This window comes from Chelmon rostratus, chromosome 18, assembly GCF_017976325.1.
Source record: "Chelmon rostratus isolate fCheRos1 chromosome 18, fCheRos1.pri, whole genome shotgun sequence".
NCBI lineage: Eukaryota > Metazoa > Chordata > Actinopteri > Chaetodontiformes > Chaetodontidae > Chelmon > Chelmon rostratus.
Window position 1 is genome coordinate 11,392,781 of NC_055675.1, and position 13,935 is coordinate 11,406,715.

Here is a 13,935-nt window from a genome sequence, read left to right on the forward strand (position 1 = left end):
GAACGCGCTGGACGTTTAATTAGGATGAACTCGTTAAAGCTGCAGACGCAAAAGCACAGTGAAATTTTCGTTCTAATGAACATGCTCTGACTCGCGCACACCCCAGTTCACTCGAGGTCTGTGCTTCATCAGTGGAATGAAATGTAAGAAATTACCATCATGCTCCAGCTGATATGATTAGTAACAACATTTACATTTCCAGAAATACATTATTAATGCACCTGCATGTATGAGTCTAGCATTAATATTAAAACTATATTAATGTCTGCTGTCTCTTCATCTCTCCTTCATCTCACTCACCTTCCCCTTCCCGCTCCCCCGCTTCATCTCTTTTTTCTGTTTCCTCTGTAGGACAATAATGCTGGCTTTCCTCTCTCCTCCTCTTTCTCTTCTTCCTCCCCCCTCCTCCTCCTCCTCCTCTTCCTCACCCCTTCTGTCTGAGCCAATCCGAATTGCCCTGTCACAACAGGAAGCCCAGCCGCCAGCAAGAACAGCCCGGCTCTGCACTTTCCACCTCACTCGTTTAGGACTGTGGTGTCTCTTGTTTTTGATCCCTTCTTTAATTTATTTAGCTTCTTTTACCTGCTCTTCTTTAATTTTCTTCTTCAATAAGGCATTGATTTCTCATCCTTATTCCCCTCGCTCTCTCTCTCCTCTCCTGTGTTCCCCTTGATGTTTCTTTAACTAACTAATCAACCAAGGGAGCGAGGCAGAGGCAGCTAGACATGTTTTACAGGCTTTTGTCCCTCTGATGCAAAGGCATGAAATGTGTAGTTTTGCTAAAGATAAAAGGAAATATGGATCACAACAGTTTGATTACACAGTATAATGAAAATGATATGTAAATGAGATCAATCTGAAGTCATTTAGTTTTCTAAATTAAGGCTATGATTAAAAAAAAACAAATCTTAACAGGGTCACTCATTCTTGCACTAACAACATTAAACCTTGCTAAAATGGACCAATGTGAAGACTCACTGTCGCTTAAATCACCAGTAACCTTGATTGCTGCTTGCTATTGCATTGCTCGTACTAAAAGTAATTTATTGTGATTTTATTATGAACCTCTTATGCACTCCCATTTATTGATGCTTCCAAGTGATTAAAGGTTGAGACTCATCCTGTACTGAACTGTGATATCACCAGCAGAATAAACACGCAGATATTAGCATACCAACCGGTAAGAGCAGATTCAGAGATAGTGACACCACACTGCTGACATTTATGTCCAACTTTTGCCAAGTTTGTACCTCAAAGACTTGAACTACCAACTGAATCTTCCACTGCTCTTTCACACAAGCATTAGCTACTGGACTCATTCACACCTATGCAATCATTCGGAGTGAGCGCTCCGCCGTCAAAGGTGCTTTGTTTTTCGTTAATTCAGCGTCCTTGGTAGCAGTGTTCTTAGCGTTAGCATTGCCTGGTATGTTCGTGTACTGCAACTACAACGTGCCTCACTCCTGTCTGTGCATTGAATGTAAATAAAATATCATAGAACTTATAATAAAGGGAGATTTTAACATGCTGATGTGTGCAGTGTTTTCTCACGATTGACAGCGAAGTGTTTGTGCGTGTTGCACGTGCTTGTGTCGTTGGTGTGTTCGTGCACGCATGCGTGCATGCCCGCATGTTCGCTTGCCCGCATGCGCGTGCGCTGTAGGGTGTGCCGACCTGATGACGCTGGACACCATGACCCCTCAGGAGAGGAAGAGGCAGGGTTACATCCATGAGCTCATCAGGACTGAGGAGACCTACGTGGATGACCTGGAGCTGGTTCTGGAGGTACACACAAACATACAAACATACAGGCATATTCAGAAATCATTCGTTCAGAGTTTGAATCACTGGTGTTGCTTTGTAGTGTTTCATTTTTTCTTTCCATTTGTCACTCAGGTCTTCCACAAGCCCATGTCTGAGTCAGGCCGTCTGACAGAAGCTGAGATGGGAGTGATCTTCGTTAACTGGAGGGAGCTGATTATGTGTAACACCAAACTACTCAAGTAAGTACCACACGCTGCCTTTATGAGCCATTCTACTATGTGCCAAAGGGAGGAAATGCAAAAAAAAAATGATTAAGGGAAAATTCACTGCAAAATATCCAGATTTGACACTTCAGATTTGGCGCACTGGGTCAGCTGCCGTGTAAAAACGTTGGTTGCAGTTTTATATCTGCTTTACGTAGCATATATTTATAAAGATGCTACAAAAATGGTGTTTTGCATCATCATCATCATCTCAGGGCGCTGCGCGTGCGTAAGAAGACAGGAGGAGAGAACATGCCGGTTCAGCTGATTGGAGACCTGCTGGCTTCAGAGCTCGCTCACATGCAGCCCTACATCCGCTTCTGCTCCTGCCAGCTCAACGCCGCCGCCCTGCTGCAGAGCAAAACCCACAACCAGCCTGACTTTAAAGACTTCCTCAAGGTGCGAGACAGAAACAAAGGGACAGAACAGACGTGGTTTCGCGAAATGCAGTAAAATCTAAATTTTTCATCTCTCCCGCTGTCTGCCTCCTCTCGAGCAGAAGATAGCCACTAACTACCGCTGTAAAGGAATGCCGCTGTCCAGCTTCCTCCTCAAACCCATGCAGAGGATCACACGATACCCCCTGCTCATAAAGAATGTATGTGGAAAATGTTCGTTACATGTCTAATTACAGTATTTTTTCAGAGAGAGACATGGAATCACACAGTCTGTCTAATTCCTCCTCCCGTTGGCCAGATCCTGGAGCACACCCCAGACGGCCACGCCGACCGGAGCCCGCTGAGAGAAGCTCTGGAGCGAGCCGAGGAGCTGTGCTCGCAGGTCAACGAGGGAGTCCGGGAGAAGGAGAACTCAGACAGGCTGGAGTGGATACAGAGCCACGTCCAGTGTGAGGGCCCTATTGAGGTAAATGTGCATGTTTCAGTATTGATGGGTGCAAATCAATCTTTTATTCGTGGTGCCCCCAATTAGAAAAGAATAGATCATCAACTGTAAGTACAAATTTGAGGTGCTTGTATTTTCCTGGAGTCCTTTCATTTCATGCAACTTTCAGAGGGGAGTGTTGTACTTTTTACTCCGCCACAATTATTTGACAGCTTTAGTTACTAGTTACTTTAGAAAGAAAGGTTTTCACATACAAAACATGCAAAGCACTTATAAATAAAATGTTATTTTTCATGCAGAAGCATTCCATGCCTTCAGCTTCACGAATGTGATGATTTGCTGCTTTTACAGTACTTTAAAGTACTATAATAATTTAAATTAATTTTAAATACTTTTTTAGTCAATAAATAATTTATGGAGAAAATAATCTGCAGATTAATCCATAATAAAAATAATAATAGATGTATGATCTTTTGCACTAGTACAGATGTAATAGTCCAAAAATAGCTCCACCTCAACCGACTACACCAGTAAAATCGTAATCGCGTTTACATTAATGCATGAATAATACTAATCTAATGATCTAGTATATATAGTAACCGTGATCAGGACCATTTGTCTGCCTTTTAGAATACTTTAAGTAACTTTAAATACATTTTCCTGATTATACTTACATACTTTTACTTAAGTAACATTTCAATGGAGGACTTGTAGCAGCTACTACAGTACAGTTACTTTGACTTAAGTAAAAGATGTGAATACCTGAATACCTCCAGCACAGGTGTAGTCTGTAATTGCTGATATGTTATTACTGCAGTGCAGTGCAGTTATATACAGCCTCTACAAGGTATTATATGGTGGATACCACAGTGTTAGATTCTGCTGGATTGTTTTACAAGAATAGCGCAGGACTATTTCGCAGTTTCACTCCTCCTTCACCTCAGAATTTATGTTATGTGTTACCAAACACTGGAGCAAAGGCAGGGAGCATTTTTCCCTAAAGCACTAACCTGACAGTTTCCTTCCTTTCCTGCATCGCGCTCCTCAGTCACGCCTTACTTTCTGCCCGTCTCTCTTTCAGCACTTGGTCTTCAACTCGCTGACTAACTGCCTCGGGCCCCGCAAGCTGCTCCACAGCGGTCGGCTTTACAAAACCAAAAGCAGCAGAGAGCTGTGGGCTTTCCTCTTCAATGATTTCCTCCTCCTCACACACAGCGCCAAACCCTTCTCCTCCTCAGGACCGGACAAGCTTTTCAGCCTCAAGACCAGCATACAGCTGAAGATGTACAAAACTGTAAGCGATGTGGTGTTCAAATACTTTGTGCTTTGCTTTGATTATTTGTGAAGCAGTGCATGGGTGAATATAAACAATATCTCTTATCCATTCGTCGTTCACCGCTTCATTTTCTTCTCCAGCCACTGTTTCTGAATGAGGTTTTGGTGAAAATGCCGCCCGACCCATCGAGCGATGAGCCGCTCTTCCATGTTTCACACATCGACCGTGTCTATACACTAAAAACTGAGACCTTGAATGAGAGGTACGGCGTGCACATGCACATCCTCACACTTCACCAATTACCCAAACATGCTGAGTGAAAGGATTTCTGTGTTTATTGTAGGACGACGTGGGTCCAGAAAATCAAAGCAGCATCTGAACATTTCATAGAGACGGAGAAGAAAAAGAGAGAGAAGGCTTACCAAGGTAAACGCAGCCGCCTCTCTGGTTTGCAGTGTCCTTGCATAGCAATGGATCTCTGCAAGGATCAATGAAAAAGGTGTTGGAGCACAGTGTAGCTGTTAGTTAGATGCATTAACATACTGTGCACATTGCACTGAAAGATGATTTAATAACAATTGTGTAATTCGATTGAAACCTTAATATATTAATGGAATAATACTTTTCACAATAGCGATCAATGTGCATAAGATGTGGAACTAGCATTTTCTAGTTTTTGGAAATCAGAGCAGAATTCTGAATATTTTAGCCTCTCTAGAATAAAAGAAACTTGAATTGTGATGTAGGTCAGATTAAAGTGAAGGAGGAACAGCTGTTAATCCTCCTTCCCTGATTATTTTCATTTTATTTTATTTTATAATAAATGATATTTTTCACCAGGCAAACTTGGATATGCAGGGCAAAGATTAACACACACAAGCATTAAGTGAATATGGTCTGAATTGTATGAGGACCTATATGTGTATATTGTTGCATACATTCACACCATCAGAGTGTCGCAGGCCAGCATCTAACGGCTGTGTGTCTGTTCAAGCTCGTTCCCTGAAGAGCAGCGGTATCGGCCGGCTGCTGGTGACCGTCACTGAAGCCCAGGAGCTCAGAGCCTGCAAACCCAACGGTAAGGCCTTGTGAGGAGCGGACCCTGTCGCCCTGTGCCTTTCCTAATCAGTTCAGCTTTTACTGTTCCAGTTGTTCAAAAAACACACGTATATGATCCGTACTTCATCTCCAGGAAAGAGTAATCCGTACTGTGAGCTGACGATGGGCGCTCAGTGCTACACCTCCCGACCGGTCAGCGACACTCTGAACCCAAAGTGGAACTTCAACTGCCAGTTCTTCATCAAAGACCTCTACCAGGACGTGCTGTGTATCACTGTGTTTGAGAAAGACCAGTTCTCACCAGATGGTGAGTGGGTGAGAGCCACACACAGATGCTCTCACATTTATTAGGCTTTTTGTCCTGTTTGTTCTGCCTTTACAGCATGATGGCAACACACGTAATCACTGCTTTTGACTTGTTTTAACTTTTTTTTTTAAAGCAATAGACGTTCCCATTTCCACTAATGCTTTGTGTTTGCTTCTGTCGCTTTTCCCTGTGTTCAGCCTTTGTTTCGTGACTGTGAATGTGTTGGCGGCCTTGAGACATGCACTGCCTGTCAAGTGAGGAGATTTGGTGCAGAAGACAAAGATATATCAGCCGTTATTAGCTTCTCACATAAATACATATTATAGCTCTCTATAGCCCCTATCACACATGCAGTCTATCCCTGAAAGGTTAAGGGACATTTCCTGCACTGGGTCCTGTGTGAATGGGAGCAGGTATCGATATCCTCGCCCGCCAATGTCCTGAAAATAATAAAAGACGTCCTCTACATACATCTACAGCCAGCCTTGTCCTAGCTTCTTCTTCTTGTTCTTCTGTTGAGTTTCATGGCGGCTGGCATCCATAAGTGTTGCATTACCGCCATCTGCTGGATTTTCCCCTGCTCCATCTAGTTCAGCATTGCCATGACGTGTGTGAAAAGGCACAAGAAGGAAATATTCCTGAAACATAGCTGCATGTGTGAATAGTAAAAATAGTAAAAAGCCCAGAAATGCCAAAAATATTCAATGTTTAAAACAGTGATCCACAGTATGTGATTCTATATCTGCTGTTATAATGGCGTCCTGTTTTTTTTTTTTTTTTTTAAAGTCTGTCACTGGTAAAAGCCTGAAAAATTTCAGTATCAATCAGTATTAATATTAAGCGTTTCTTTATTATTCATCAGTTTTATGAAATGACTGTTTTCTGCCACTTTAGATTTCCTGGGTCGTACTGAAGTTCCCGTGGCAACTATAAAGAAAGAGATGGAGAGCAAAGGTGCTGCAAACCGTCGCCTACTACTGCACGAGGTCCCCACTGGAGAAGTCTGGGTCAAACTAGACCTACAGCTCTACGAGCCAACCAAATGACACAGCCAAACACAGCCTTGGGCACACACCACTTAATTTTATAGTAACGAAGAGGAGACATTTTGGATAAGCACACATGCCTAAAAGTGCCTAGTTATAGCAGTGCTAGTGTTGATGTGAAAAGCTGAAAAATGAAAGGGGAAGGAGATCTTGCCAACAATGCAGGATGACAAATGGATCAAATGTCCTCAGAAGCCATGCACTGTGGAAAAGGGCTGTTCTTATTACCAGCAAACCAGCTAATATGTGAGTTTAATTGCCAATTTTTTCATGTTCACCACTTGAAAATGCAATGATACAAACATGCCTTAAAATGTAACCAGTCAGATTTAATAAATGACTGAGTTTTGCAATTCTCATATTTCCAAATTTGTACCCAATACTGTCTTACTCTGGCGGAATGGAGGAATACAGCCTCTCTGACATGTCTATGTTTATTGGACATGCTTAATTTACCCTGTTATACATTCACCTGGTCAGTTGCATGCCGCCACACATCCTGTATCCTTTGTACTGTGCGCTGTACATTTCAAATGTTGCACACTGCTGCAAAGTGTAATGTCATGTTAACCTTATGGTCTAACGATGCCGTTTCATGTTAAGTATGCTATTAAATCCTTCAAGTGGCACAAATAAAATGTGTGTATATAGTAAACGTTATTTCTTTGTTATGGGTGAATGTTGTGCACTTCCTCCACATATTCTTGGTTTCCACAATAACCCTTTCAACTGGTACCTGGTAAAACTGTGAGGTAGTTTAGAAGGGAATAGAGATGAAGACTCATAGTAAATGTGGATTTTATTTGGATGTAGGCAAGGACCGGTGTAAACTCTGGTGGCACCTTCTATCTGCTGTGGCAGTTGCCCTGATGTGGTGCGGCACGGTGTCGAGCCTGGAAGAGACACATTTGCACGACATTAAAGTCACCATTGATCCTGCAGCATAATAGAAAACGTTTAATTCTCATGATAGTTAGATGAATACCTGCCAGTTTTCCTTCCTTCAGTCTCATCATTTGCTGGAGCTTTCCTGGATACAGAGACTGGATAAATAGATGAGGCCTGTAGCACTATGTCAGCCTGAGACGCCACAGACTCACTGAGAGGACGATTACTCTGAGGTAGCTTGTATTTACATCCTAAGATAGAAGGCAAATTGGTTTAGAATTTGAGGGGTGATTTAAAAACCATTACAAATGTGTGTGAAACAAAAAGTCTTTAACATGGATTTACACTGATTTGCTTCAACTGGAGCCAAAGTTACAAGTGACAGTAATGGGATAATTAAGCATGTGAAACTATTTACATTTGCTAGATTGCAGTCAGTGAAATGACCCGGTAATGTGCATTACACAGCAGTACTTGCAAACACTAGCCACCATAAGCATACCAAACCAAGTAAGGCTGTGGTAACACATAGTATATTGAACTGAGCAATGGTGCGTTTTATCGTCTACGAATGCAACTTTTCATTTGTGACAGTTTCACTATACATTGAAGAGAAAATGTCCCTGTGGATATCGCCGCTCTGACTCAAAGTAAAGCATTCATATAGATCTTATATTTCCTGTAGCTAAAAAAGGCAAATACCCACATACCTGCTTCACAAGAACGAGCCGTTCTCTTCTCCTTCAGTCTTTCATGTAGCTGACGGTACAATGGGTCCTTCAAAGCAGCTGCAGTGAGCTAGGGATGGAGCAGTGAATATACTCACACACATTTAGAATACTTCAATATGCCCAAAGCTGCTTTTTCATATATTAACTGAAGAATTTTGAAAAAAAAATCACCTTGAGGTACTGTGGCTGTTTGATGTTGAGAAGAAAAGGGTTGTATTCTCTTAGATCACAGGTTTCCAGAAACACAGAACCCTGAAGATTAAAGACAGTACAGCGGTTAGACTGAGTTGGATAATTGCACATCTTTTGTGTGATTTTAGCCGTTTTTGGAGTAAAAAGCAAAACATAAAAGAAACACACTGAAGGCGTCACAGTTGAGGCAAAATCTGTTTCTAGCAGTGACCTGGAGGGTTAATTTACTGCCTTCCAAAGTAAGTATAAGAGTCTGACTGGGGATCTGAGCATCACCTTGGTGTTGCAGTGGTGGAGGTAGTGACTGTATAAACTCTGGCGCCTCTTGGCCTCCGCAGGGCCACGGCTGGACACATGTTCCTCCACCCTCCTCTGGAGGGGAAACCATACACGCTCAGTCCAGCGCTTGTGCAGCAGCTCCCTCCTCCTCAGCTCAGCCACGTCCCGTTGGCTCAGAAACCTCTCCAACTCCTCCATGAAGACACGTTTCGACCAGCGGGTTACAGACAGAAAAGTCAGTGTGTTGCCTTTCGATTTAAAACCTTTTTCGCGACCCATGAATCTCTCCAGCATCTTACCTTCACAAAACCAGTTTCTGTATCCAGTAAAGGCTGGATTATTTCTTTCACCTGCTGATTTTCAGCCTCCATCTTCGCCTAAGGACCAGCACATGCAGTAAGAACACCCTCATCTTTCTCTCTGTCTTGTGCAGGTGTGAGTGTGGTTGAGTGCGATACCTGCAGTCGTCTGAGAGAGGTGTGAGAGAGCCAGCCCTGCTTGATGCGTGGCCGCAGCCCAGAGGGCAAGGCCTCGTTCCCTTTCCCGGCTCCTGCACATTTACCAGTGCTCCTCGCCCTCGTGCTCGGCTGAGACGGGCTCTTTACGCTCTCTGCAGAATCCTCCACATCTGCCGTGCACCGGGGGGAGGTCAATATTGTGGTGACTTACTACTATTTTCTGTAATTGTGCAAATATACAGATCATATTTTAATATAAATTGCAGAGCTCCATATGGACTCTTGGGAATTCAGTTCACAGACAGACAGAATCATGTAGGTGCACAGAAGGCAACAGAGGAGAGCACAACAGGCAGCGACAGATCATGTCACCACCTGGAAACATGAGCTGCGGCTCACTGTTCCGCAAACACATGTATGTGTATGTCAGTGCACTGTGGGGATTTATTTATTTATTTATTTTTAGCAACTTCAGGATCAGCGCAAAGATGCTCCCCTCTCTTCATTCTCTTGTTGCATTCGTCTGAAATGAGCATCTTGATGTGCATGTCATCTGACCTGGCACCTCCTTTTTTTTCTTTTTCCATCGTGCTGAATAAAGAGAGGATCACGGTGGCAAACGTATCAGTCCGCCAATAACCTGAAACCTTTCCATTCATATTTCCGAGGGCATTGATTTCCAGCATTGTACGCTCAGATGTGACTGTGCAGAAAGAGGAGAAAGAGGGGCAGCCATGCATTCAGACAAGCATTGCAGCCTCTTTGCAGCCTGACTGGCTAGTGATGAATTATTAGTTCACAGTTTCACTAGTGCTGTGAAGGGGTAATAAGTTAAAGGCTGTAAGGTGAATAAACCCTCTTGTTCCTTAATTAATTCCCCTAATAACTACTGAAGTGCTGTCAAGCAGTCACTTAGACCCCTAATGTTCTTGCCAAAAATGAACTGAAAAATGTGCTTAAAATGCCTGATATAATTCATTTAAAAGCGTGTTCTCTATGTAATATACAGCATATGGTCTAATATGGGAATGTTATTCAGCTATTTTTGTTTACACCTGCAGATTTCTTTAAAACTCTTATTATTTTTTACCTCTGATTTCAGCAGGCTGACAGGAGAGGGTGTGTGGAAGGTGATCACACCGCGGGCTGTGTCTGTTTTCTTGGGGCTCATCCCTAAATCATGAGAAAGAAAGAAAAAAAAACAGGTTTTGAGCATCTAATCTTTCTTACAGGTGAGTGCCCTACTGGCCCTGATAAACCTGAGTCTAGAGTTAGCCTCAAGTTTCATACGATGTATTTAACATTGTGTAATGATTAGAGTTTTGCATGACATGAAGTTAAATCTAAAGGTGTTTTTAATCAAGAATTTAGCAGCTGTGTAGCTACAGCAACGTCATGGTTTCTTACCTGAGCTGATTTGAGGACGTCTGGGTAGAAGGTTGGTGGGAGAAAACAGCCAAAAATGTGCCTAAATTAACCAAAACTTCCTTAACTCTGGGCTCAGACGTTCGTCATAACACACAAGCATAGCATTCAGCTGGGCTTCAGTTTGCAGCAGCGGCAGCCACAGGGTGACGGGCCTCCTCCAGGTGTCCTGAAGGTTTTCCGTTGCCATAACACCGGCGCACAAGACGCACGCGGCGTTCATCGCGAGACATGGACCTCAAGCCCGTACCGCGTGTAGAAGTCTGCGTCTAGCCTGTGTGTGAGGCGGGGGGATCACCGTTTACCGCGCCTGTCGAGGAGCCACACGAGAGCAGAGGTGGAGGAGGTGGAGGTTTCGGCTACGACCTCAGTACTTCCGGGAGATATGACCTATGAGGGCCGGCACACCTGCTGCAGGTAAACACGCATGAACGCAGGATTAGCTACATATATTAGTATTTCCGCCCTGGGCCTGATGTTACCTTAATTGTGTCACTCAGCAGTGTTACCGAAAATAAATGTGTTTTAATCTTAAATCTCTGCGCATTTATTGTGAAAGTGAAAACGTTCCTAATGTCACCAAAACCTGGATTAATAACATGTTTTCTAAATGTTAAGGCGTTTTTCAGTTTGTCCAAACCTTAAACTTTCATTCCGTAAAATGTACATGTGTGAATAAGAATATACAAATCTAATGTTCCCAATGCAATTTCCAACAGCTAAACTTAGGTTTTCCACTACGTTCATTCATACATTCATTTAACTTTGTGCTAACTTTGTTACATTTAACTACACATTGCTTCTTAATGTGGAGATGTTAATTAAATTAGAATGAATTTAATTTAATTAGAATTAAATTTTATTGTTACAGTGCATCAACCTCATAATGAGACAGACCATAACTTGCCTAGTACATGTAAAACACACAGTCATTGGTGCAGTATGAGTGTTGCCGTGTACAGGTAAAGACCTGACAAACAGTGCTGAGCAGAGCAGAGCAGATGCTGTCCTCTTTGTCTTGGTGTCCACAGAACACCTGGGGTAAAGGGCTGCACCCAGCTCCATTGCAGGTCTCTGCATCTTTTTAAATGCATACACAGAGCGATTATGTACATATGTACCATGCTTGTATGATACATATGTGTCTGTGACTGATTAGTTTGTTATACAGTTTGTGCACCTGATCGTCCGGCTGGAACCTTGTGCCCCTGGTAGGCCATTACATAATGGCTCTCTCTCCCTGTGGAAGCCTCCACTTTACACCCCCTGACCCCAAAATGTACCCAGACCCTCGTCCTCCATGCCCCCAGCTGGCTCTCCTGTGCTTTCAATATCTTGGGTGAGAGTGAAACACCATTCTGTGCCCTCTGCTCTGGAGGGGGGTCCCTTGAACACATCCTCAGCAGCTGCCCGAAGGCCCTGGCACAAGGCCGCTATCGCTGGAGGTGTGATCAGGTCCTGAAAGCAGCTGCAGAGACAACAGCGTTAGCCATCAGCACCAGCAAACACCAGCCCCTATAGAAGACCTTCACTTTTGTCCAGACATCGTCATCTTGTCCAACATTAAAGCAGGCGATTATGTTGGAGTTCACTTGCCTACCACATCCACAAATGCTCATCCGATGCTTCTTAACCATTCTTTCCTGTTTTTAAGAATGAACTCTGAATATCTGGATGTCACAAAATATTCAAATAATTAGTATATTAATAGGTTATGTAAAAGGAAAGAATCAAAAAGAGATATATTCAAAGTGAATGAAAGAATTTGGCCCTCTGCTGAAGCGAAGTGTCAGTTTCTGCAGAGCCTCTCCTGCCTGTGGGATCAGGTGCAGTAGGTTAAAGAGTCTGTTGATCTTAATGCGCCTGTTGACACCTCAAGGCTGATTTACGCTAGTGCGTTAAATCTACGCCGCATGCACAGCGTAGCCGCGCACCCGACGCCGTCTGCGGCGTCGAGGCAGGGCAGGGCTTGGCCAGATCATAACTTGGGATTTTCACTGCTTTCTTTCTTTCCGTTGCCGCGTCCAGGACGGTGGGGAGATCACATGGATTGGTGGACTTCGCTGGCAGCGAGTATTGCCCTGCTCTGGATCTTCTGCTTCATAGACGGTAAGAGGAAACGGCTGATGGAGCCATGGACGCTTTTCCAGAACTTTGTGGCACCGCTCTAATGGCGGAAACAGCTGATATAAACTCACAGCACAAGAAATAAGACTATTTATCTCTTGATCTATAAACCATATATGTACTGCCTTAAAATAATAGATCTTTGCTTGCAGTCTTTCTAAGAATTAACTATCAATTTCCCTAAATCACAGGCCGAATGCCGCACTGGGACGTTCAGGAAATCATGACAATTTCAAGTGACACAATTGCTCTTGAGCAGAATAAACGATGCCGCAGATGTAGCACTGCATGCCACCCACTAAAACTGTGTGGCGTGATGTTGTGTAGGGCAAATAAGCCTAATTTAGTATGATTCTAACAATCTTTTTTCAAGAATGTTATAATGAGACGATTCGAACATTATTAGGGATTTTCTTCTTTGGCATTTGAGACATATTTCTCTCATTGTCCTCGTGTCTAACTGCTTCAAAGAACAAACTTAACGAAAGTGAAACCTAAGAGAAAGAAACATGAGTCTATCTTATAGGATTTTTGCTTTGATGGTTTTGTAGAGGATGGGTCCAGTGATGAAGGCCGCGCGTAATGACGCGCCGAGCCGCCCGCTGTGCGTGCTCAGGTGATGGCCACCGCCTACCTGGCTGAAGAACAAACTTTAATCCAGTGGCAGACGCTGTTTGTAATGGTTACTGACATTAGCCACAGTGTTAAATTAGACTCCACCTGACCCCGTTACCCTCTTATCTCCAGGCAATGCCGTGCTTGAGCTGCGGCTGCTCTTCCATGCGCTGACCAAAGCCGCTTGCCACCTGTACCTGGCCCTGCTCCCGCTGCGCCGGGCCGCCACCCACTTCGCCGACTGCGCGAGATACATGATCAACCATGCCCAGCAAACCCCCTCTCCCCACGGCTACCACCACCAGAGCCAGCCCCTGGCCAGGAAAGGCACGCTGCACTTCCTGGAGGGCATGTGCGTGGTGTGCGAGACGGTGCCCAACCTGATGGGCGCGGCGCTCAGCGTGGGCGCCGCCTTCTGCCACATGATGCAGGGAGGCTTCTACGTCCTGGCAGCCACGCTGCGCACCATCCAGATCAACCTCTTCTCCCAGATGAACGGCGAGAAGGATCGATGGGACAAAGAGCGGCACAGAGCCAAAGAGAGCGAGAAAAAGCTAAATTCTAAAGTGTTGGAATACATCTCGGTGTTCTGTCAAGACCCTGTGAGCGCTTTGCGCATCAAAGTTGACGTACCACCTGTGTATAGATAATCTGTAAAACAA

The 13,935-nt window shown here is 43.9% G+C and overlaps 2 protein-coding genes and 1 long non-coding RNA gene across 6 annotated transcripts in view; 1 reads left to right on the plus strand and 2 right to left on the minus strand.

The window, feature by feature from the left end:
• The window catches only part of itsn2a (intersectin 2a), a 39,260-nt gene extending 32,052 nt beyond the window's left edge, over window positions 1–7,208 (plus strand). For all 4 annotated transcript variants that reach the window (XM_041959103.1, XM_041959106.1, XM_041959104.1 and 1 more), the window contains 11 exons: window positions 1,664–1,785; window positions 1,897–2,003; window positions 2,243–2,426; window positions 2,527–2,625; window positions 2,724–2,891; window positions 3,952–4,164; window positions 4,287–4,408; window positions 4,490–4,572; window positions 5,141–5,224; window positions 5,339–5,512; window positions 6,407–7,208. In XM_041959103.1, coding sequence (XP_041815037.1) covers window positions 1,664–1,785; window positions 1,897–2,003; window positions 2,243–2,426; window positions 2,527–2,625; window positions 2,724–2,891; window positions 3,952–4,164; window positions 4,287–4,408; window positions 4,490–4,572; window positions 5,141–5,224; window positions 5,339–5,512; window positions 6,407–6,558 — 1,508 coding nt within the window. In that variant the 3' untranslated portion in view covers window positions 6,559–7,208. The remainder of the gene's footprint in view (window positions 1–1,663; window positions 1,786–1,896; window positions 2,004–2,242; window positions 2,427–2,526; window positions 2,626–2,723; window positions 2,892–3,951; window positions 4,165–4,286; window positions 4,409–4,489; window positions 4,573–5,140; window positions 5,225–5,338; window positions 5,513–6,406) is intronic.
• A 149-nt stretch (window positions 7,209–7,357) lies between these two features.
• Window positions 7,358–9,218, minus strand: fam228a (family with sequence similarity 228 member A). Its single transcript, XM_041959372.1, has 7 exons — window positions 9,107–9,218; window positions 8,948–9,025; window positions 8,646–8,840; window positions 8,349–8,429; window positions 8,157–8,244; window positions 7,544–7,697; window positions 7,358–7,451 (listed from the first exon to the last, which is right to left on the minus strand). The coding sequence occupies exons 2-7, from the start codon at window positions 9,017–9,019 to the stop codon at window positions 7,358–7,360; spliced, it is 684 nt and encodes a 227-aa protein (XP_041815306.1). The 5' UTR covers window positions 9,020–9,025; window positions 9,107–9,218.
• Window positions 9,219–9,252: 34 nt separating this feature from the next.
• LOC121622208 lies at window positions 9,253–10,884 on the minus strand. The gene is made up of 3 exons (XR_006007680.1): window positions 10,514–10,884; window positions 10,197–10,279; window positions 9,253–9,326 (listed from the first exon to the last, which is right to left on the minus strand). It is a non-coding gene; the product is annotated as an uncharacterized LOC121622208 (long non-coding RNA).
• Between the last annotated feature and the right edge of the window lie 3,051 nt (window positions 10,885–13,935).

Bases quoted from the DNA above. Each gene is read 5' to 3' on its own strand.
- fam228a (XM_041959372.1), bottom strand. From the start codon at position 9,019: ATGGAGGCTGAAAATCAGCAGGTGAAAGAAATAATCCAGCCTTTACTG. The intron at 8,430-8,645 runs GTGATGCTCAGA...TTTAATCTTCAG, and splicing joins TCCACCACTGCAACACCAAG to GGTTCTGTGTTTCTGGAAAC. The intron at 8,245-8,348 runs GTGATTTTTTTT...CTCCATCCCTAG, and splicing joins AACAGCCACAGTACCTCAAG to CTCACTGCAGCTGCTTTGAA.